The sequence below is a fragment of the Phyllobates terribilis genome, unplaced genomic scaffold (assembly GCF_046119375.1).
Source record: "Phyllobates terribilis strain yellow unplaced genomic scaffold, ASM4611937v1 Scaffold_7__3_contigs__length_470593459, whole genome shotgun sequence".
Lineage (NCBI taxonomy): Eukaryota > Metazoa > Chordata > Amphibia > Anura > Dendrobatidae > Phyllobates > Phyllobates terribilis.
Window position 1 is genome coordinate 194,074,967 of NW_027362767.1, and position 21,995 is coordinate 194,096,961.

Below are 21,995 nucleotides of genomic sequence, written 5' to 3' on the forward strand. Positions count from 1 at the left end.
CGAGCAGATATCGGCAGCAGTGCCGATCATTGATGACCGAGCAGATATCGGCAGCGGGGCCGCTCATTGATCACCGAGCAGATATCGGCAGCGGGGCCGCTCATTGATCACCGAGCAGATATCGGCAGCGGGGCCGCTCATTGATGACTGAGCAGATATCGGCAGCGGGGCCGCTCATTGATGACTGAGCAGATATCGGCAGCGGGGCCGCTCATTGATCACCGAGCAGATATCGGCAGAGGGGCCGCTCATTGATCACCGAGCAGATATTGGCACGGTGCCGATCATTGATGACCGAGCAGATATCGGCAGATATCGGCAGATATCGGCTCATTGATCACAGAGCAGATATCGGCAGCGGGGCCGCTCATTGATCACCGAGCAGATATCGGCAGCAGGGCCGCTCATTGATGACCGAGCAGATATCGGCAGCGGGGCCGCTCATTGATCACCGAGCAGATATCGGCAGAGGGGCCGCTCATTGATCACCGAGCAGATATTGGCAGCGGTGCCGCTCATTGATCACCGAGCAGATATCGGCTGCGGGGCCGCTCATTGATGACCAAGCAGATATCGGCAGCGGGGCCGCTCATTGATGACTGAGCAGATATCGGAAGCGGGGCCGCTCATTGATGACTGAGCAGATATCGGCAGCGGTGCCGCTCATTGATCACCGAGCAGATATCGGCAGCGGGGCCGCTCTTTGATGACCGAGCAGATATCGGCAGCGCGGCGGCTCTATGATGACTGAGCAGATATCGGCAGCGCGGCGGCTCTATGATGACTGAGCAGATATCGGCAGCGGTGCCGCTCATTGATCACCGAGCAGATATCGGCAGCGGGGCCGCTCATTGATGACCGAGCAGATATCGGCAGCGGGGCAGCTCATTGATCACAGTGCAGATATTGGCAGCGCGGCGGCTCTATGATGACTGAGCAGATATCGGCAGCGGGGCTGCTCATTGATCACCGAGCAGATATCGGCAGCGCGGCGGCTCTATGATGACTGAGCAGATATTGGCAGCGGGGCCGCTCTATGATGACTGAGCAGATATCGGCAGTGGGGCCGCTCTATGATGACTGAGCAGATATCGGCAGCGGTGCCGCTCTTTGATGACCGCACAGATATCGGCAGCGGTGCCGCTCATAGATCACCGAACAGATATAGGCAGCGGGGCTGCTCATTGATGATCGAGCAGATATTGGCAGCGGTGTCGCTCTTTGATCACCGAGCAGATATCAGCAGCGGGGCCGCTCATTGATCACCGAGCAGATATCGGCAGAGGGGCCGTTCATTGATGACCGAGCAGATATCGGCAGCGGGGCCGCTCATTGATGACCGAGCAGATATCAGCAGCAGTGTGGCTCTTTGATTACCGAGCAGATATGGGCAGCGGTGCCGCTCTTTGATGACCGAGCAAATATAGGGAGCAGTGCCGCTCCTTGATGACCGAGCAGATATCGGCAGCGGTGTCACTCTTTGATGACCGAGCAGATATCGGCAGCAGTGCTGCTCATTGATGACCGGGCAGATATAGGTAGCGGTGTCGCTCTTTGATGACCAAGCAGATATCGGCAGCGGGGCTGCTCTATGATGACCTAGCAGATATCGGCAGCAAGGCCGCTCTTTGATGACCGCGCAGATATCGACAGCGGTGTCGCTGTTTGATGACCGAGCATATATCGGCAGTGTGGCCGCTCTTTGATGACTGCGCAGATGTCGACAGCAGTGTCGCTCTATGGTGACCGAGCAGATATCTGCAGCGTGGCTGCTCTTCGATGACTGCACAGATATGGGCAGCGGTGCCGCTCTTTGATGACCGAGCAGATAACGACAGCGTGGCAGCTCTTTGATGAACGCGCAGGTATCGACTGCGGTGTCGCTCATTGATGACCGAGCAGATATCGGCAGCGGTGCTGCTCATTGATGATCGTGCAGATATCGGCAGCGGTGCCGCTCTTTGAAGAATGCACAGATATCGGCAGCGGTGCCGCTCATTGATGACCGAGCAGGTAACGCCAGCGGTGCCGCTCTTTGATGACCGAGCAGATTTTGGCAGCGGTGCAGCTCATTGATGAATGAGCAGATATCGGCAGCAGGGCTGCTCATTGATGACCGAGCAGATATCGGCAGTGGTGCCGCTCTTTGATGACCACGCAGATATCGACAGCGGTGCCGCTCTTTAATGACCGAGCAGATATGGGCAGAGGTGCCGCTCCTTGATGACTGCACAGATATCGGCAGCGGTGCTGCTCTATGATGAACGAGCAGATATCGGCAGCGGTGCTGCTCATGGATGACCGAGCAGATATCGGAAGCAGGGCCGCTCATTGATGACCGAGCTGATATCAGCAGTGGTGCCGCTCTTTGATGACTACGCAGATATCGACAGCGGTGTTGCTCTTTGATGACCACGCAGATATCGATAGCGGTGCCGCTCTTTGACGACTGAGCAGATATAGGCAGCGGTGTCACTCTTTGATGAACAAACAGATATAGGCAGCGGTGCCGCTCTTTGATGACCGAGAAGATATCGGCAGCGGTTCTGCTGTTTGATGACCGCACTCATATCGGCAGCGGTGCCGCTCTTTCATGACCGAGCAGATATCGGCAGCGGGGCCGCTCTATGATGACTGAGCAGATATCGGCAGCAGGGCCGCTCATTGATGACCGAACAGATATTGGCAGCGGTGCCGCTCTTTAATGACGAAGCAGATATCGGCAGCGGTGCTGCTCTTTGATGACCGAGCAGATATCGGCAGCGGTGCCGCTCATTGATGACCGAGCAGATATCGGCAGCGGTGCCGCTCTTTGATGACCAAGCAGATATCGGCAGCGTGGCCGCTCTTTGATGACCGAGCAGATATCGAAAGTGGTGTCGCTTTTTGATGATCGAGCAGATATCGGTAGCGTGGCCGCTCTTTGATGACAGCGCAGATATCAACAGTGGTGTCGCTCTTTGATGACCGAGCAGATATTGGCAGCGATGCCGCTCTTTGATGACTGCACAGATATCGCTAGCAGTGCCGCTCTTTGATAACCGAGTAGAAATTGGCAGCGGTGCCACTGTTTGATGACCGCACAGATATCACCAGCGGTGACGCTCTTAGATGATCGAGCAGATATCGGCAGCGGTGTTGCTCTTTGATGACCGAGCAGATATCGGCAGTGGTCCTGCTCTTTGATGACCACACACATATCGGCAGCGGTGCTGCTCTTTGATGACCGAGCAGATATCGGCAGCAGGGCCGCTCTTTGATGTCGAGCAGATATCGGTAGCGTGGCCGCTCTTTAATGACCGAGCAGATATTGGCAGCGGTGCTGCTCTTTGATGACCAAGCAGATATCGGCAGTGGTGCTGCTCTTTTATGACCGCACAGATATCGGCAGCGGTGTCGCTCTTTGATGACCGCACAGATATTGGCAGCAGTGCCGCTCTTCAATGACCGAGCAGATATCGGCAGCGGTGCTGCTCTTTGATGACCATGCAGATATCGACAGCGGGGCTGCTCTATGATGACTGAGCAGATATAGGCAAAGGTGCCGTTCTTTGATGACCGAATAGTTATCGGCAGCGGTGCCGCTCTTTGATGACCGAGCAGATATCGGCAGCAGTGCAGCTCTTTCAGGACCGAGCAGATATCAGCAGCGGTGCTGCTCTCTGATGACCGAGCAGATATCGGCAGCAGTGCTGCTCTTTGATGACCACACACATATCGGCAGCGGTGCCGCTCTTTGATGATCGAGCAGATATTGGCAGCGATGCCGCTCTTTGATGATTGAGCAGATATCGGGCAGCGGTGCCGCTGTTTGATGATCGAGCAGATATCGGCAGAGGTGCTGCTCTTTCATGACCGCACAGGTATCGGCAGCAGTGCCTCTCTATGATGACACCGCAGATATCGGCAGCGGTATCGCTCTTTGATGACCGTGCAGATATCGGCAGCGGTGGCGCTCTTTGATAACTGAGCAGATATCGGCAGCAGTGCCGCTCTTTGATGACTGCACAGATATCGGCAGCAGTGTCGCTCTTTGATGACTGAGCAGATATCGAAAGCGGTGTCGCTCTATGATGACTGAGCAGATATCGGCAGCGGTGTCGCTCTATGATGACTGAGCAGATATCGGCAGCGGAGCCACTCGGATTTTCTTACCTGTTACATAATCCAAACCTTCTAACAATTTCTTCTCTCTGGAGAAATCCAGGGCAAAGTTTTCAAAGGCATCATTTAAATTGACATCAGGGATAAGAACTTGAGACGATGTGGTTGCCATGGATACCCTGTCATAAGAGAACAGCACCATTAAATATTTGGGTTGTTCCGTGATTTTTTTTTAACACTTATGTGAATTCTATTTCTCAAAAATATTTCCTTCTTTTGCCTAAATTAATTACAGTAATTACATAACACGGTTGTCTAAATCGACCCATTAAGTATGACATTTAAAGTGACGGTACGACCTTTATTCAAATGAGCTTAGACTAAAAACAAAATGCCGCAATGTAACACTTATAATGTATGCTCCTTTAATTCAGCCGTATTTCTGTAGACATTTCTGTAAACTCAATGACCACTGATCCCAAATAGTGCTGCAACTTGTCATATGTCATACATTATAAAAGGCAGGGGATTTATACACTGGGTACGGAAAGTGTTCAGACCCCTTTAAATTCTTCACTCTTTGTTTCATTGCAGCCATTTGGTAAATTCTAAAAAGTTCATTTTTTTCTCATTAAAGTCCACTCTGCACCCCATCTTGACTGAAAAAAAACAGAAATGTAGAAATATTTGCAAATTTATTAAAAAAGAAAAACTGAAATCTCACATGGTCATAAGTATTCAGACCCTTTGCTCAGTATTGAGTAGAAGCCCCCTTTTGAGCTAGTACAGCCATGAGTCTTCTTGGGAATGATGCAACAAGTTTTTCACCCCTGGATTTGGGGATCCTCTGCCATTCTTCCTTGCAGATCCTCTCCAGTTCCGTCAGGTAGGATGGTGAACGTTGGTGGACAGCCATTTTCAGGTCTCTCCAGAGATGCTCAATTGGGTTTAGGTCAGGGCTCTGGCTGGGCCAGTCAAGAATGGTCACAGATTTGTTCTGAAGCCACTCCTTTGCTATTTTAGCTGTGTGCTTAGGGTCATTGTATTGTTGGAAGGTGAACCTTCGGCCAAGTCTGAGGTCCAGAGCACTCTGGAAGAGATTTTCATCCAGGATATCTCTGTACTTGGCCGCATTCATGTTTCCTTCAATTGCAACCAGTCGTCCTGTCCCTGCAGCTGAAAAACACCCCCATAGCATGATGCTGCCACCACCATGTTTCATTGTTGGGATTGTATTCGGCAGGTGGTGAGCAGTGCCTGGTTTTCTCCACACATACCGCTTAGAATTATCACCAAAAAGTTCTATCTTCGTCTCATCAGACCAGAGAATATTATTTCTCATAGTCTGGGAGTCCTTCATGTGTTTTTGAGCAAACTCTATGCAGACTTTCATGTGTCTTGCACTAAGGAGAAGCTTCTGTCGGCCACTCTGCCATAAATGCCCGACTGATGGAGGGCTGCAGTGATAGTTGACTTTGTGGAACTTTCTCCCAACTCCCTACTGCATATCTGGAGCTCAGCCACAGTGATCTTGGGGTTCTTCTTTACCTCTCTCACTAAGGCTCTTCTCCCACGATTGCTCAGTTTGACTGGATGGCCAGGTCTAGGAAGACTTCTTGTGGTCCCAAACTTCTTCCATTTAACGATTATGGAGGCAACTGTTCTCTTAGGAACTTTGAGTAATGCAGAAATTCTTTTGTAACACTGGCCAGATCTGTGCCTTGCCACAATTCTGTCTCTGAGCTCCTTGGGCAGTTCCTTTGAGCTCATGATTCTCATTTGGTCTGACATGCACTGTGAGCTGTGAGGTCTAATATAGACAGGTGTGCGCCTTTCCAAATCAAGTCCTATCAGTTTAATTAAACAAGGCTGGACTGCAATGAAGTAATAGAACCATCTCAAGGAGGATCACAAGGAAATGGACAGCATGTGACTTAAATATGAGTGTCTGAGCAAAGGGTCTGAATTCTTATGACCATGTGATATTTCAGTTTTTCTTTTAAATTTGCAAAAATTTCTACATTTCTGTTTTTTTTCAGCCAAGATGGGGTGCAGAGTGTACATTAATGAGAAAAAAAATTAACTTTTTAGAATTTACCAAATGGCTGCAATGAAACAAAGAGTGAAAAATTTAGAGGGGTCTGAATACTTTCCGTACCCACTGTATATTGTTTTACTACGTTATTATGTTATTTTACTACATTATTTTATGTAATAAAAATATCTGAAAACATCTTTTAATTTTCTTCTTCTTGGTAGTTTGACATTTTAAAGGGAATCTAAGCCTAAACCATCTATATGGCCATGTAGGTCATTAGAAGCTGTCATTGGACCGGTGGGTCCCTCTTGGCAACTCCAAATGTCTCCATGGGTCCTAGGTGACCGGTGGGTCCCTCCTACCAACCCCAAAACAACATATCCATGGGGCCAGGTGACTTCTTCGTCCTTTCCTGGTCTCCCCAAAATGTATCCATGTCTCTCTGATGGTTAATGGAGCAGATCCGAATCTTTCCAGTCTGGGCCAGTACCCTTAGGCTAGAATAATATAGAATTCAAATTTGTGTCTTTTTGGTAATGCCATGCAATCCATCTGCTGTCCGGTAGGATGTCTCTCATTCTCCTCCCAAAATCTGTCTGAATCTCTGTCCCAAGATCATCAGGCACAGGTAAGAGGTAAATGTGCAGGGCTCGAGTATCCACAGTTCATTCCCCAAGATTGACTGGCAAAAACCCTACAATGGTATTTAACATATCTAGCAAACATTCATTGTTCTAGCTAATCTATTTACATAGTTTGTATCACAGGGGCTCTTGTAAATACACATCATTGTTTCAGAATCCAAGAGTAGATAACATTCAGGGTTATACAAATAATAGTTTTTGTTAATCAATTAAAGAAGAACAGAAATTAAACAGTTAACATAAAAATAAAGAAAGTGTTTAAAGTTCCTCCTTGTGGGGAGTGTCAAGTTGGCTACAAAAACTTACAGGCTATGCAGTGCTCCTATTGGAGCTTCAATATGCAAATAGCCTCTTTAGAGAGAAAGTGGACAGGAACTGTAATGGCACCTACTGGGGGTAGTAATACCGAAACACGTCTCTGCAAATGGAATTTTTGGTTTGACTTTTTATCCTAAGTAATCTAACAATGCTCTTTAAAGGGTTCATACTGACTGTTAGGATTGCTAATCCCAATATGTGGCACTAGAATTTCTGTCCTCTTCCTGTCTGAAGAAGCAATATGTATGTTTAAAGATGTGGAGGAGCATTGTATGGCTTATATGCCTCCTTATGCCAACTTAGCGCCCTCCACAAGGAGAAACTTCCTTGCTCCATACTTACCCTATGATAATTACAGCATTTTAAGAAACCAATAATGATATTATCACAGACACCTTCAAACCAGGTGCCATTTTAATAACCAAGTCTTTGAACATTCGCCTAAGCCACGTGAATAAAGATTTATAAAATAGTTGCATGTTTCCATGCCTTACCTGTCTACTACTGTTTTGGCGGCTTGCAGGAACCTTGCATGATCATTTTCTTTCAGGAGATGGTCAGCCTGGTTTATTAGCACTGTTGATCGCTCAAGCCTTTGCCGACAATTGGCAATTTGCTGAGCAAGTTTCCTTAACTTCATTACCTTAAAAAATATATAAAAATAAATAAATAAATAAAACCTTTTCCTAATATGATTAATGCTATGTTATAACAAGAATACCCAGTCATCAGTACACTGAGCTGGACATCAAATACAGACGGATATTACTGTGTCAAACAACGTATAACGGCTGTCCATAACTGGACAACACCAGCTTAATTAATGGCCGTTCCAGCCATGTTGGTGCCGCTATTCCTCGAGAGTGACGTGACTTTTTGTGTCACGCGTCGACCATCAGAGACAGCCTCCACCAGTCCACCAGAAGGCGTCTGATCTGACGGCATATCAATGACCTGTAGCCAAAGAGCGGCCACCACACTGGCTGCAGCCGGCATGTGACACAACAAGTCACTTTCTCTCCGGGAACAGCGGCACCAACATCACTGGAACGGCGCCAGTGAGGAGGTGAGTATTAAGGTTTTTGTTTTACTTAGGGTCCCAATTTGATTAACCAAGGGCTTAAAGTTTTTTTAATTTCAGCGCTGGAGTGGTGTCACTAACATAAGATCCCTGACTCTAGTCTTATACACATCGTCCGCTGTCTTCAGCTGTTCCCAGCGCGGCTCCGGTCTTGTGCCGCCACCTTGTGACCGCAGCTCCTGACTGATCAGAAGTCAGAGGTCACCAGCTCTCAGGGTAAGTCTATGAACGCCTCATTCTTACCTTCTTCCGGCTCTCGCAGACTTACATTGCGCTGTGACTTCTGTATCGACCAGTAAACACTGGAGGTATCGGGCAAGTCACAACTAACAGATGGAAGATGGCGGCAGGGAAGTATAATACTAAGGGCTGGGAACTGAGATTAGTGGCTCCATTCCAAAACACTGCTGGAGTAGTGCTGGAAGGCTTTAACTTTTAGGAGTTATATACAGTATCCCTGATTTACAGTAACCGCAATAGTACAGAAGAACAATGCACCAATTACGGCCTTTTGTCTTACATCCGTATGTCCCAGTCTTAGAAACAAAATATGCAGAGAACTATTCCGTCATATTATGTATAAAACGTAAAAATAATTACGGAATACGTCATCAAAGAATATATAGTGAAGACTTTCTCCAGCCTTGTTTCTAGGGAGGAATAGATCTGTCGTGGAAAAACGTCCAACTCCCCATTACTGTAGGATACTTGGGAAAGTAACAAAGGACAAATGATTGATATTGCAGCTAGTCATTGATAATAATTAGGAGGCTTCATACTCCCTGAGCAGCTGGGCACAGAGAAGGTCTAGTAATTAGGATTTATTGATTTATTGACCCCTCTGTGGGCTGTGTGGATAAGGAGAACCCACCTCCTTCCCTTCACACTTAATTGTTATCAACTTGATTATCTGTAAATTACTGAAAGACGAATATCTTTTTAAACGACTAAGCCAGAAAGGGAGAAACACAAAACACATAGGTGTATAATCACCGAAAGGTCATGAATAACCATGATCACTAATGTACTTGTTCCTAATACAGCTAATAACATATTATATAATGTTTAGAGTGGATAAAACCAGAGCGACAACCATAGAAACCCTGAGAAACCCTGTCATCTTCGCACAGGGCACGATGCAACTAGTCTGTTACAGCATCTAAAGAGCTTTGCACGTTCACGCTCCTTATCATCAGCCATACAGAAGACCCCCACCTTTTATAAGGGGCGATGTGACAGTATAGAAGTGCAATGGAGAATTCCTGAGCTCTGCAGCAGCCATCCCAGGCCTTCAAACCAGAAGTATTCTGCAAGATTTCAGCAAAAATTGAATTTGTACTTTTAGATTATGTGAACACAACGTCTTTTTCTGGTGGGTTTCACCGGAATCCACCTAACAAAGCACTGAAAAATGCCACAAAGAATGAACATATGTATGGCAACATGGTCCTAACGCTCGTGGTTCCATCTTGTCTGACTTCTATTAAGCATTTCAGACTTCAAAAGCCGTCAAGTGGCTAAAAGAATTCTACAAAGGAAGACGCCACTGGTCATATATGAAATAAAGAAAAATAACGGTGACAAAGGCCAGTAAGAGGATTCAAAAAGATGTGAAAAAGGACACCTGAGGGAAAGCACCATCAGCATTCTCCTCCAGCATCTTCTGCAAGAATGTAGGCGTCTAAAAGACGACCCTAGTGTTCCATCGCCTACAGCGCGAGCCCACAACAAGCCATTCGAGAGGAAAAACAAGATTATTAGGTGAATGGCTGCTGCTCATCAGCTGGAAAGACGCAATAAACTACAATATACAATATTCCTTACAAAGCTGAAAGTAAAGCTTACTGTTAGGATTATGCAAAAACATTTCCATCTATTCTCAATAAGAAATGTTCTTGATAATGGCGAGGAGCCGAAACACAAGATATTTAGCTACAAAATATTCATTTAATATTTACAATTATTTTTTACATACTCTGTAACATTAATAGGTGCAGTTATTTTTTTAATTAATTTGTAATATTTATTTTAATATTTATTTAATATTTTAACTAATATTTATTTAAAGGGGTTGTTTACTATCTAGACAGCCCCTTCTCAATTGCTAAATTGCCCTGTGTAAAATAAAAACAGCCTATACTCACTTCCAGTGCTGGTACTGGCTAAGTTGGCACCTGGTGTCCCGGGGCTCGCATAACGTTGTTATGCTATGTGAGTCCTGCAGCCAATCAGCGGCCACTTCGCTCTTACTTTCTGAAATGAGAGTGAAGCGGCTGCTGATTGGCTGCAGGGTCACGTGCTGGAACGTCTGCGGCACCGGAGGGGAGTGTAGGCTGTTTATATTTTATATGGGGGAATATGGCAATTGAGAAGCGGTTCTGTGAGTAGTGGACAGCCCCTTTAATATTTACATACATACAACAATAAAAAGGTCAGGATTGCAGTGACACAATACAATACTATGTATACTACTTATCATGTCTGTACACACTTTTCTTACTTTTGTTTCCTTGATCTTCACTGCAATCATTTGCTTTCGTCTCTGTATAATGTCCATGAGTTCATCACATTCCTCGTTGAGCTTCGCCTCGTGCATGCTGGTGTTAACCTGTAGGAAGACAAGACAGACACCGTTTTGGCCGGTTCACCAACTACTTATTACAGATGTGAAACCAATTTAGCAGAATAATAATGTCATGTTTAATAGGTTAAATGGGTTAAGGGGAAAGCACCATGAAGTGACATGTTTAATTCCCCATTAGCGCAGTGCAGCCGCCTTCCTGTATAATCTGTATTCCTTTTCACTACACTGCCTGCTTAATGGCAAAGCTCTAATGGACATTATGGCGGCAAAATTGCTACTTAAAGAGCCAAATGAAGCTGGTATGGAGGGAATATGCGCCCGGATGTGAGGAGATGGATTGCTAGAATAAAATGCCCTCTTATTGCAGGTTACTCGGGCCGGCGTACAGTGCAGCGTTAGCCCGACTCATGATTTACAGGCAAATTCAATCTAAAAGAGCTTAACCTCCACTGCGGAGGCACACAGCAAGATGCCTTATTGCTGGGAATACATTTAATGTCGGCCTGTCACGGTGGATTAACATTTTCTAATTGCGCACTACATCAAAAAGTACGTAAAGGTCACGCAGAACATTTGTTTCAGAGAAACTCACTTTTTTAATTGTCTTCTTTATTTAGTTGTCTGGTTTTCTTCTGTTATACTGTAAAGGCTTTTTTTTTAAAGCCAGTGTTAGTTTAGGTACAGCGAGGAAACAGAAGAGAAATTTGGCAATTATTTGCGAGGTGTTGAAAATTACCTTGGACCGTAGCTCGGAGAAAAATGAAAGAGCAGAAATGTCTAATAACAGCAAATCTCATTCCTGTGATATTAAGACCATTCCTTATGGTTTATGGCGCTGTGACAGCTTAACTTTTAATGGAGATCTTGAATAGTACTTCAAAGTGAGAGGTATTTTACATATAATATTCTGGAACCTGCAAGGGAGACAATGTGGATGGGCAATGAGGGCTGGTCTAGTAGTCTGGGTAGTAGGGCTAAGAGAACTGTTCATGGGTAGTAGGGCTAAGAGAGGTGTCTATGTATAGTAGGGCTAAGAGAGCTATGCCTGAGTTTTGGGACAAGTGAGCTGTCCCAGGGTAGAAGGGCTAAGAGAGCTGTCTCTGGGTAATAGGGCTAAGAGTGCTGTCTCTGGGTAATAAGGATAAGAGAGCTGTCTCTGGGTAATAGAGCTAAGAGTGCTGTCTCTGGGTAGTAAGGCTAAAAGAGCTGTCTCTGGGTAATAGGGCTAAGAGAGCTGTCTCTGGGTAATAGAGCTAAGAGAGCTGTCCTTGGGTAGTAGGGCTAAGAGAACTGTTCATGGGTAGTAGGGCTAAGAGAGGTGTCTATGTATAGTAGGGCTAAGAGGGCTGTGCCTGAGTTTTGGGACAAGAGAGCAGTCCCAGGGTAGAAGGGCTAAGAGAGCTGTCTCTGGGTAATAGGGCTAAGAGTGCTGTCTCTGGGTAATAGGGCTAAGAGTGCTGTCTCTGGGTAATAGGGATAAGAGAGCTGTCTCTGGGTAATAGGGATAAGAGAGCTGTCTCTGGGTAATAGAGCTAAGAGTGCTGTCTCTGGGTAGTAAGGCTAAGAGAGCTGTCTCTGGGTAATAGAGCTAAGAGAGCTGTCTCTGGGTAATAGGGCTAAGAGAGCTGTCTCTGGGTAATAGGGCTAAGAGAGCTGTCCCTGTGTAGTAGGGCTAAGAGAGCTGTCTCTGGGTAATAGGGCTAAGAGTGCTGTCTCTGGGTAATAAGGATAAGAGAGCTGTCTCTGGGTAATAGAGCTAAGAGTGCTGTCTCTTGGTAATAGTGCTAAGAGAGCTGTCTCTGGGCAACAGGGCTAAGAGAGCTGTTCGTGGATAGTAGAACTAAGAGCACTGTGTAGTAGGGCTAAGAGAGCTGTCCCTGGGTAGTAGGGCTGAGAGAGCTGTTGTCATGGGTGTGTCAGATGTGACAGACAGTCGCCCTGCAGTTGGTTGCAGGAGATCTCTTCGTTTGGCAAAACAGACACCTTCTTAGATCTGTCTCACTCTAGGACCCAGCGGCTACCTCCCTCCGGGTGATTGACACCCCAGCCTGGGTGTTTGAATACTTCCTGTTTGCTATAGGGAGGTGCCAGTAATATTCACATGACCCCTTGTAAAGGCTTGGAGCTGTTGCAGTCTGCTTACTTTCTCTTTGGTGATAAGAGGACATGTGTGTAATCTCTCTAAAGTCGGCTCAAGCTAAGTTACTTCCCCTGTGTCTGTCTCTCCTTGCTGTCGTTAGTTGTTAGTGGTGACTGACTAGCGCTCATCCTCCCTTTCCCTAGCCAGGGCCTAGCTATAGGGAGATACAAGGTTTTAGGTTTCTGATCGGCAATTGGTGAGAAACCAATATATAGGGACGGTAGAGAAGATAGGGTGATGTCAGATCAGCCTAGGAGGTCTCCACCCCCTCTTTCCTTAGTGCCTGGGCTTCCATCCCCTCATCCTTTCGTGTTGCACTTTGTCTTTCCTACACTGTGTGTGACAGCTGTCCATGAGTAGTAGGGCTAAGAGAGCTGTGAATAAAACAAAAGAGAAACAGAGACATCAGATCACCGGGTAGGAAACTATCTCAAAGTAGGGTGCGATGCATGGCAGCTTCAGGCTGGTTCCTGAGTGTGTGACGCATGAGAAAGGAGAAAAAAATACCAGCAACTGCAAAAATAAGTAAATTACAACATCACATTTATTATAGTAGGTAAAAATCCAAAGGCTTAGATTAAGAGATAGTCATCTCGAAACGCATAGTCCCGATGTATCATCACTTGTGTGTATTTTTAATATCTCTTTGGATATTTACATACTATAATAAATGTGATGTTTTAATTTACTTATTTTTGTGGTTGCTGGCATTTTTCTTCTTTTCCAAGCTTAAAGAGCTGTCTATGGGTAGTAGGGCTAAGAGAACTGTTCCTGGGTAGTAGGGCTAAGATAACTGTCCCTGGGTAGTAGATTTAAAGGTGCTATTACTGGCTATTAGGGATAAGAGACCTGTTCCTGGGTAATAAGGCTAAGAGAGTGGTTCCTGGGTAGTAGGGCAAAGAGAGTTGTCACTGAATAGTAGGGCTAAAAATGCTGTCCCTTGGTAGTAGTGGTAAGCGAGCTGTTTCTGGGTAGTAGGGCTAAAAGAGCTATTCCGGGATAGTAGGGCAATGAGAGCTGTCCCTGATTAGTAGGAATAAGAGTGCTGTCCCTGGGTAGCAGGGCTAAAAGACCTGTGCCAGACCTCAGAGTGCAAGATGGACTGCTCCCTATGCTAAGTACTGACTGCGTCTGCTTTGACTCAAAGATAAAAACACACAAAAGTGCTGGCTGGCTGCATTCACTGCGTTCTCTTTGTGCTGGCTGGCTGCATTCACTGCGTTCTCTTTGTGCTGGCTGGCTGCATTCACTGCGTTCTCTTTGTGCTGGCTGGCTGCATTCACTGCATTCTCTTTGTGCTGGCTGGCTGCATTCATTGCGTTCTCATTGTGCTGGTTGGCTGCATTCACTGCGTTCTCTTTGTGCTGGCTGGCTGCATTCACTGCGTTCTCTTTGTGCTGGCTGGCTGAATTCACTGCGTTCTCTTTGTGCTGGCTGGCTGCATTCACTGCGTTCTCTTTGTGCTTGCTGGCTGCATTCACTGCATTCTCTTTGTGCTGGCTGGCTGCATTCACTGCGTTCTCTTTGTGCTGGCTGGCTGCATTCACTGCGTTCTCTTTGTGCTTGCTGGCTGCATTCACTGCGTTCTCTTTTTGTGCTGGCTGACTGTGTTCACTGCGTTCTCTTTGTGCTGGCTGGCTGCATTCACTGCATTCTCGTTGTGCTGGCTGGCTGCATTCACTGCGTTCTCTTTGTGCTGGCTGGCTGCATTCACTGCATTCTCGTTGTGCTGGCTGGCTGCATTCACTGCGTTCTCTTTCTGTGCTGACTGCATTCATTGCATTCTCTTTTTGTGCTGGCTGACCGCGTTCACTGAATTCTCTTTTTGTGCTGGCTGACTGCGTTCACTGCGTTCTCTTTTTGTGCTGCCTGACTGCGTTCACTGCGTTCTCTTTTTGTGCTGGCTGACTGCATTCACTGCGTTCTCTTTTTGTGCTGGTGGCTGCATTCACTGCATTCTCTTTTTGTGCTGGCTGACTGCGTTCACTGCATTCTCTTTTTGTGCTGGCTGACTGCGTTCACTGCGTTCTCTTTTTATGCTGGCTGACTGCGTTCACTGCATTCTCTTTTTGTGCTGGCTGCATTCACTGCATTCTCTTTTTGTTCTGGCTGACTGCATTCACTGCATTCTCTTTTTGTGCTGGCTGACTGCATTCACTGGGTTCTCTTTGTGCTGACAGCATTCATTGCGTTCTCTTTGTGCTGACTGCGTTCACTGCATTCTCTTTTGTGCTGGCTGACTGTGTTCACTTGGTTTCAAAGCTGGCACACTCTCCTTGTACTGGTGCCACCCCTGTACTAAGCGCTGGCTGTGTCTGCTCAGATTCCATGGTAGCTCTCTGTGCTGGCTCCGCAACCTCTGCTAAACACTGGCTTTGTCAACATAGAACATGCAGTTAGTACATAAAAGAAGGGGTGGCTCTTCGTACTGGAAAAGGGGAGTGCCGGACCTTCTGTGTCCTGACCTTGCAATCTGAAAATGAAGTGGCAGGCCCTATTCCGCCAGCGGGCCTTGAGTTGACACTTCTGAACAGAATCATCATCGTTCCATCTGGCATTCCCTACATTACAAAATATGATTTGCATTTCTTTTTGTTAGGCTATGTGCCCACGTTGCGGAACAGAAGCATATTTTTTACGCTTCTCCCTGGCGGGAAAATCGCATGCGGATTTTACATGCGGTTTTCCCGCCAGGTAGAAGCGTTTGTGAGGCGTCTTTGCATGCATTTCCGCATGCGGGTTATCAAGCACTTCTCCGAGTGATTTAAGCATCACTTGGAAAAGAGCTTGACAACTTGTTCACACTATATAAATCCATGCAGCCGGCATGGATTTATATAGTGTGACCAAGTAATAGTTAAAGAAAAAGAATCAGAATGGTAAAAAATAAAAAAATAAAAAGTTTATACTCACTTTCCGATGCATTCTCTGCCCCGTCCGGAGTCTTGAGCGGCTCATGCTGTTGTGTGCAGGACCTGCGGTGAAGTCATTGAGTCATGTGATGGGTCACATGACTCAATGACGTGGCAGATCCTTCACACAACAGCGCGACGGAGGGAAAACATCAGAAGATAAGTATAAACTTTATTTTATTCTTTTTTTTACAGGTTCTTTGGTACCCAGGTCTGGATGAGAGTCTCCTCTCATCCAGACTTGGGTACCATCCGCACATTGATTCCGCTGCGCTTCCGCAAAATTAATGAACATGCTGCGGATTTTTGACCGCAGCATATACGCTGCGGAAAAATCTGCAGCATGGGCATTGACATTGCGGAAATTCCGCAGCATATACGCTTGTAATACGCAACGTGGGCACGCAGCCTTACTGAATGCCAATATTATTAGGGTTCTGTGGCTGTTGGGGTGTGTGCACACAACGTCTTTGTGTTCGCAAAGTTTTGCTACAGGAAGAAACTTCAGGATGGGCTTGTATGATTCAACTAGTGAGCGGCTTCCTGAAGAATGGACCCATTACTTCTTTTATTTGCTTTGCATCTTTACAATCGTGAAGCGGTTAAAAGACGATCAAAAGACTGAATATATAACATAGTAACATAGTTTTTAAGGTTGAAGGAAGACTAAGTCCATCTAGTTCTACCCACAGCCTAACATGTTTATCCAGAGGAAGGCAAAAAAAAAACCATGTGGCAAACACTAAGCTCCATATTGGGGAAAAAAATTCCTTCCTGACTCCATACGACAATCAGACTAGTTCCCTGGATCAACGCCCTATCAAGGAATCTAGTATTTATAACCTGTAATATTATACTTTTCAAGAAAGGCATCCAGGCCCTTCTTACATGTTAGTAGTGAATCCCTCATTACACCATCATGCGGCAGAGAGCTCCATAGTCTCACTGCTCTTACAGTAAAGAATCCGCGTCTGTAATTATGATTAAACCTTCTTTCCTCCAGACGTATACAAATAGTTCTCAACTGGTGCATATTGAGTTGAATTCAGAATAAAGTAACTTACACCTTAGGATATTAGTATGGGTAAATCGCCAAACATAGGAAAATCATGAAAGCAAATAAAAACACGATCAGGAAAACCCAAGAAAATGTTAATTTAGTATAAAAATTTACTTTTCTTAGATATAATAAGATAAAAGATCAGGAATAAATATCTGACAAAGATGGTGCAAACACATACATTGTAAAAAATCGTAAAAAATCCATCATAGTATAGGACCAACGGGGTTCATGCTGTGAGAAACAGTATAACACTATGGCTAGTAACTGACCTTATATACCCCACATTGTCGCAACAAAGGCCCATAGAGGTGAAGTTATGTTACAGGTGTCCAGAGAATTAATTATCTGCTGTGGCTATCGGTACATTTGTCAATTTCTGCCCAGTAAGCAATCTACCAGCCACTGAAAAAAAGCCAAAAGGCAAGTGAATCAGAAATAGAATATATAAAATATATACCTGAACCCAGGACAGGACAGTGTGGGGGCTCACAGATGGACCGCGCGCCCACCCCAACGCGCGTTTCGGCATTGCCTTCTTCAGGGGGCATGGATCAACTCTGGAGGTGTGCTATTTGGTACTATACTATGATGGATTTTTTACAATGTATGTGTTTGCACCATCTTTGTCAGACATTTATTCCTGATCTTTTATCTTATTATATCTAATAAAAGTTAATTTTTATACTAAATTAACATTTTCTTGGGTTTTCCTGATCGTGGTTTTTTTGCTTTCATGATTTTCCTCCAACCGTAGAAGATGCCTCCTTGTCCCCGTCTCAGGCCTCGGAGTAAAAAGATCTGTAGAAAGGTCTTTGTACTGTCCCCTCATATACTTGTACATAGTAATAATATCCCCCCTAAGCCTTCGTTTTTCCACAGTAAATAACCCTAAGCGTAATAACCTGTCTTGGTATTGCAGACCCCCCCAGTCCTCTAATAACCTGTCTTGGTATTGCAGACCCCCCAGTCCTCTAATAACCTGTCTTGGTATTGCAGACTCCCCAGTCCTCTAATAACCTGTCCTGGTATTGCAGACCCCCAGTCCTCTAATAACCTGTCTTGGTATTGCAGACCCTCCAGTCCTCTAATAACCTTGGTCGCTCTTCTCTGCACCCGCTCTAGTTCAGCTATGTCTTTCTTATACACCGGAGACCAGAACTGTACACAGTATTCTAAGTGTGGTAGCACTAGTGACTTGTATAGAGGTAAAATTATCTTCTCCTCATGAGCATCTATGCCTCTTTTAATGCATCCCATTATTTTATTTGCCTTTGCAGCAGCTGCCTGACACTGGCCACTAAACGTGAGCTTGTCGTCCACCAATACACCCAGGTCTTTTTCAGTGACAGTTTTGCCCAGTGTTTTACAATTAAGCGTATAATTATACATTTTATTTCTTCTGCCCAAGTGCATTACCTTACATTTATCCCCATTAAAGCTCATTTGCCATTTATCAGCCCAAGCTTCTAGTTTACATAGATCCGCCTGTAATATAAAATTGTCCTCCTCTGTATTGATTACCCTGCAGAGTTTAGTGTCATCTGCAAATATTGAAATATTACTCTGTATGCCCCCTACAAGGTCATTAATAAATATGTTAAAAAGAAGCCGGCCCAATACTGACCCCTGTGGTACCCCACTGTTAACTGAGACCCAGATATGCACAGCAAGCTGTTTTTACATTGCTGTACTTTTGTTCATTCTGATTAATATTCATTTAGTGCTTTTTTAAGGCGGGTTACAGAGAGGACATGACTGAAAAGGATGTTGCATGCACAATATATACATCTTGCTGGGAATATATTGGCTATAACTTGGGGTCCATGACTGCGACTTGCGGTAATTTGGTGATTGTTAAGTATCATGCAGCAATTTTCTCTCCACTTAAAGACGCACTCCCATGAAAGAATTTAATTGGCTAAGCCTGTGTAGATGCAGCGCATGTGCATTAATATACTTACTGATCGCCATCTTCCCCGTTTCCAGCGCTGCTATAGTACTCTCCTAAGTCACGTGATGGCTATTCTAACTTTGACTTGTGAGCTGGAAATCATCTTTACAATGTCAGCCTATGAAGTCTTGTTCTGACCGGAAGGTGAGCCCTGCTGGAGACTGGTGATGATGGCAATTGTTGAGCATATTTATGCACTTACACTACACCACAGATACATTTACGCAGGTTTAGCCAATTACATTCTTCATGGGAGTGCTTCCTGAAGGTATATTCACATGGCCTATCCATACAAAAAAAAACTGTGTGAACATACCCTTCCTGTTTCTTTCAACTGTAGAATATTTCAGAAACTTTAGGATCATTCATGAAGACCCCAATACACAATAGAGTTGTATCTGCTGCCAATAGTTGGTGGTACCAGCCAGCCTTCTAATGTGTATTGTTATGGTAAATAAGTTATATCTGGCTTCATTATTATTTAGAAACAATTATATCCTTTTCTATGTCTGTAGTCTTTGCTTAAAACTTGCATCATTGGATGTCTGACTAAGATACTGGTTTCCTGTGAGTTCCCTGACAAGAAGGTTTTACGCTGGGCCACGGGAAGTGTGTTATCAATGATTGTCTATTTTGGTTCCGTCTTCAGTTGCATGTAACGGTTGTAGTTCCGCTTTCTCTAGCTGATAAATGTGGTGAGTCTTAGTTGCCACACAGAAGACTCTACCTGCTGACAATTGCATGTCGCATGTATTTTGTCTTCCTCCCTTCATCGATGAATTATTTTAATTTGAATCTCACTGGCAATGTGAAGACCCTTTGCTGTCTATTCCAAAGCTCTCCCTAAAGAAGGGTTTCCACATCAGTATGAAGCCTCTTGACAAATGAGATTGTGGGAAAAAAAGATCTGGCATGTTGAATTTCAATGTCAATCATTTTGTTTCCTCGAGAAATAATCCACTAAGTCTGGCAGGTACTTAAGGCCCCCATAGACATCAGTCGAAAATCATCCAAACCCACTGATGACGGTGGAATTGGCCGACTGTCTAATGTCTTTGGTGGCAGATGTTGGGGAACAGAAGGATGCAGCACGTTGGATTTCTATAGTTCTCTGGGACATAAGCCATGTCTGGTGGAGCAGAATTCTGCAAACAGCTCTCTTTAGGCTATGTGCTCACGATGCAGAATTGAAGCAGAAAATTTCTGCAGCGTTTCTGCATGTCCTTAGCAGTAAAAATGCTTGCGGATTTTACACGTTTTTGCAGCGTTTTTACATGTGGATTTGACTTGCGTTTTTCAAATGCATTGTGACCTCAAATCCGCATGCGGAAATGTACAAATAATGGACAAGTTGCAGATTTTTCCGCAAGGAAAATCCGCTGGAGAAAATTCCGCAGCATGTGCAGAGATCATGTGGATTTTCATTGGGGACCATGGGGCACGGATTACCAAGCGTTTTTAAAGCGTTTACGCTGTAGAAATTCCACATCAAATACGTTTGAAAAACGCATAGTGGACACACAGCCTTAACCCGACTGCTCCTATGTATGGAGGAGTCAGGAGAGATTGAGGTTGTCTGAACGATCGGTTTACCAATAGCTATTCAATGTGTATGTGGAAGGGGTTAGATGTGAACACTCACCATAGCTGGTCTTGTTGCTAGTCACAAACAACCTTGTCTCCAGATGAAACATTTCGGGCTGTTCCTATCTAGTTTTGCCCAGTAGGTACAAGAGCCCACCGTCACCTTAAAAGCAGCCTAATCTGCTAATAAGCAAAGAAATGTATATCCCTAAAGATGAACATTGGCCAAACCTGCCAATATCCTAATGTGTATGGGAGCCTCTGGACTCGTGGATGATCTTGGGGAAGAGATAAGCCACCACCAGAGGAGTCTGAGAAGTTCTCATGGAGGAGACAGGAGATATGGCTGTCGGATGAACCATCAATTGGCCAACAGCTACTAATTGTGTATGGGGATACGGCTGAACCCTGAGAATGAAGTCAGCAAGCCTCTGAACATGATGTCTATTTGTAGTGTAACAACTAGGGTTGAGCGAGTATGTTCTGTCCGAGTATGCTCGGGCCGAGCTCCGAGTAGTTACAGCTGCTCGGTGATATGGTTGAATCGCTCCCGTGTGCATGATTTGTGACTGTTTGACAGCTTTATTACATGTGAGGAATGTGTAAGAAATAGACATTCCTCCCATGTAATAAAACTGTCAAACAGTCACAAATCATGCACACGGGAGCGATTCAACCATATCACCGAGCAGCTGTAACTACTCGGAGCTCGCCCGAGCATACTCGGAACAGAACATACTCGCTCAACACTAGTAAGAACACATGGAATGATTGCAAATGTGAAGTCTTATACAGTAATGAGATACGTCTTCTCTTATTTGGATGGTTTCTGGTAAAAACACTTGTTTGTCAGATTGACACCGAGGTGCTACAACACTTACAAATCAGAGCTGTGTAGAATGGGATGTGCACACTGAATGCTAATTAGTATACATGGTGTTTATTGGATAAATATATATATAGCACATAAAGTGCATATGTCAGAACAAACAACATTAAAAACACATAACAGCACAATACAAGGACAGGAGCCACCAAAACCCCCTGATCAGTGCCACAGTCACTCATAGAATGGCAGCCCCCCACTAATATATTATCAAAAGTACAGGACTGCACAAATAATGAATGCAAATGCATAGAATACTGAATAAAGAACTGCAAACACACAAAATAAAAACTATAGAAAAAGGAGCAATGCAAAAAAGTTAAAACAGGGTGAAAAGTCGCCCTACACGTATTGCCATTAACTGTGACTTCCTCGGGGGTAAATCATTTACTGCCTGATATGCGTTTTATATCCATATAAGAATATAAAGAGGTTGTTCAGTACTAAATAGTTTTCGGCTCATGATAAAACAACAAACAGGCAGGTTCTATCTGACGCTGACCCAGAGAGGTCATTGACCCTTCCAGCCAGTGATTGAGCTGCTCCACATCAGCAGAGCAGCTCTGCGGCTCCTTCAGGGCTTCTCTGATGACCACAGCGTGACTGGCAAAGTCCTGCTAATTGACAGCCAGCTTCCTGCAGTTATGCAGCTGAGAGCTAACTGTCAATCAGCAAGATGTCAACAGTTCC

At 45.1% G+C, this 21,995-nt stretch overlaps 1 protein-coding gene across 4 annotated transcripts in view; it reads right to left on the bottom strand.

Moving 5' to 3' along the window:
* MID2 (midline 2) overlaps window positions 1–21,995 on the bottom strand; it is a 731,820-nt gene that overhangs the window by 289,885 nt on the left and 419,940 nt on the right. For 3 of the 4 annotated variants that reach the window (XM_073639643.1, XM_073639640.1, XM_073639641.1), the window contains 3 exons: window positions 10,677–10,793; window positions 7,599–7,747; window positions 4,156–4,283 (listed from right to left, as the gene is read on the bottom strand). In XM_073639643.1, the coding sequence (XP_073495744.1) occupies window positions 4,156–4,283; window positions 7,599–7,747; window positions 10,677–10,793 (394 nt within the window). The remainder of the gene's footprint in view (window positions 1–4,155; window positions 4,284–7,598; window positions 7,748–10,676; window positions 10,794–21,995) is intronic. The other variant, XM_073639642.1, reaches the window with a different exon arrangement.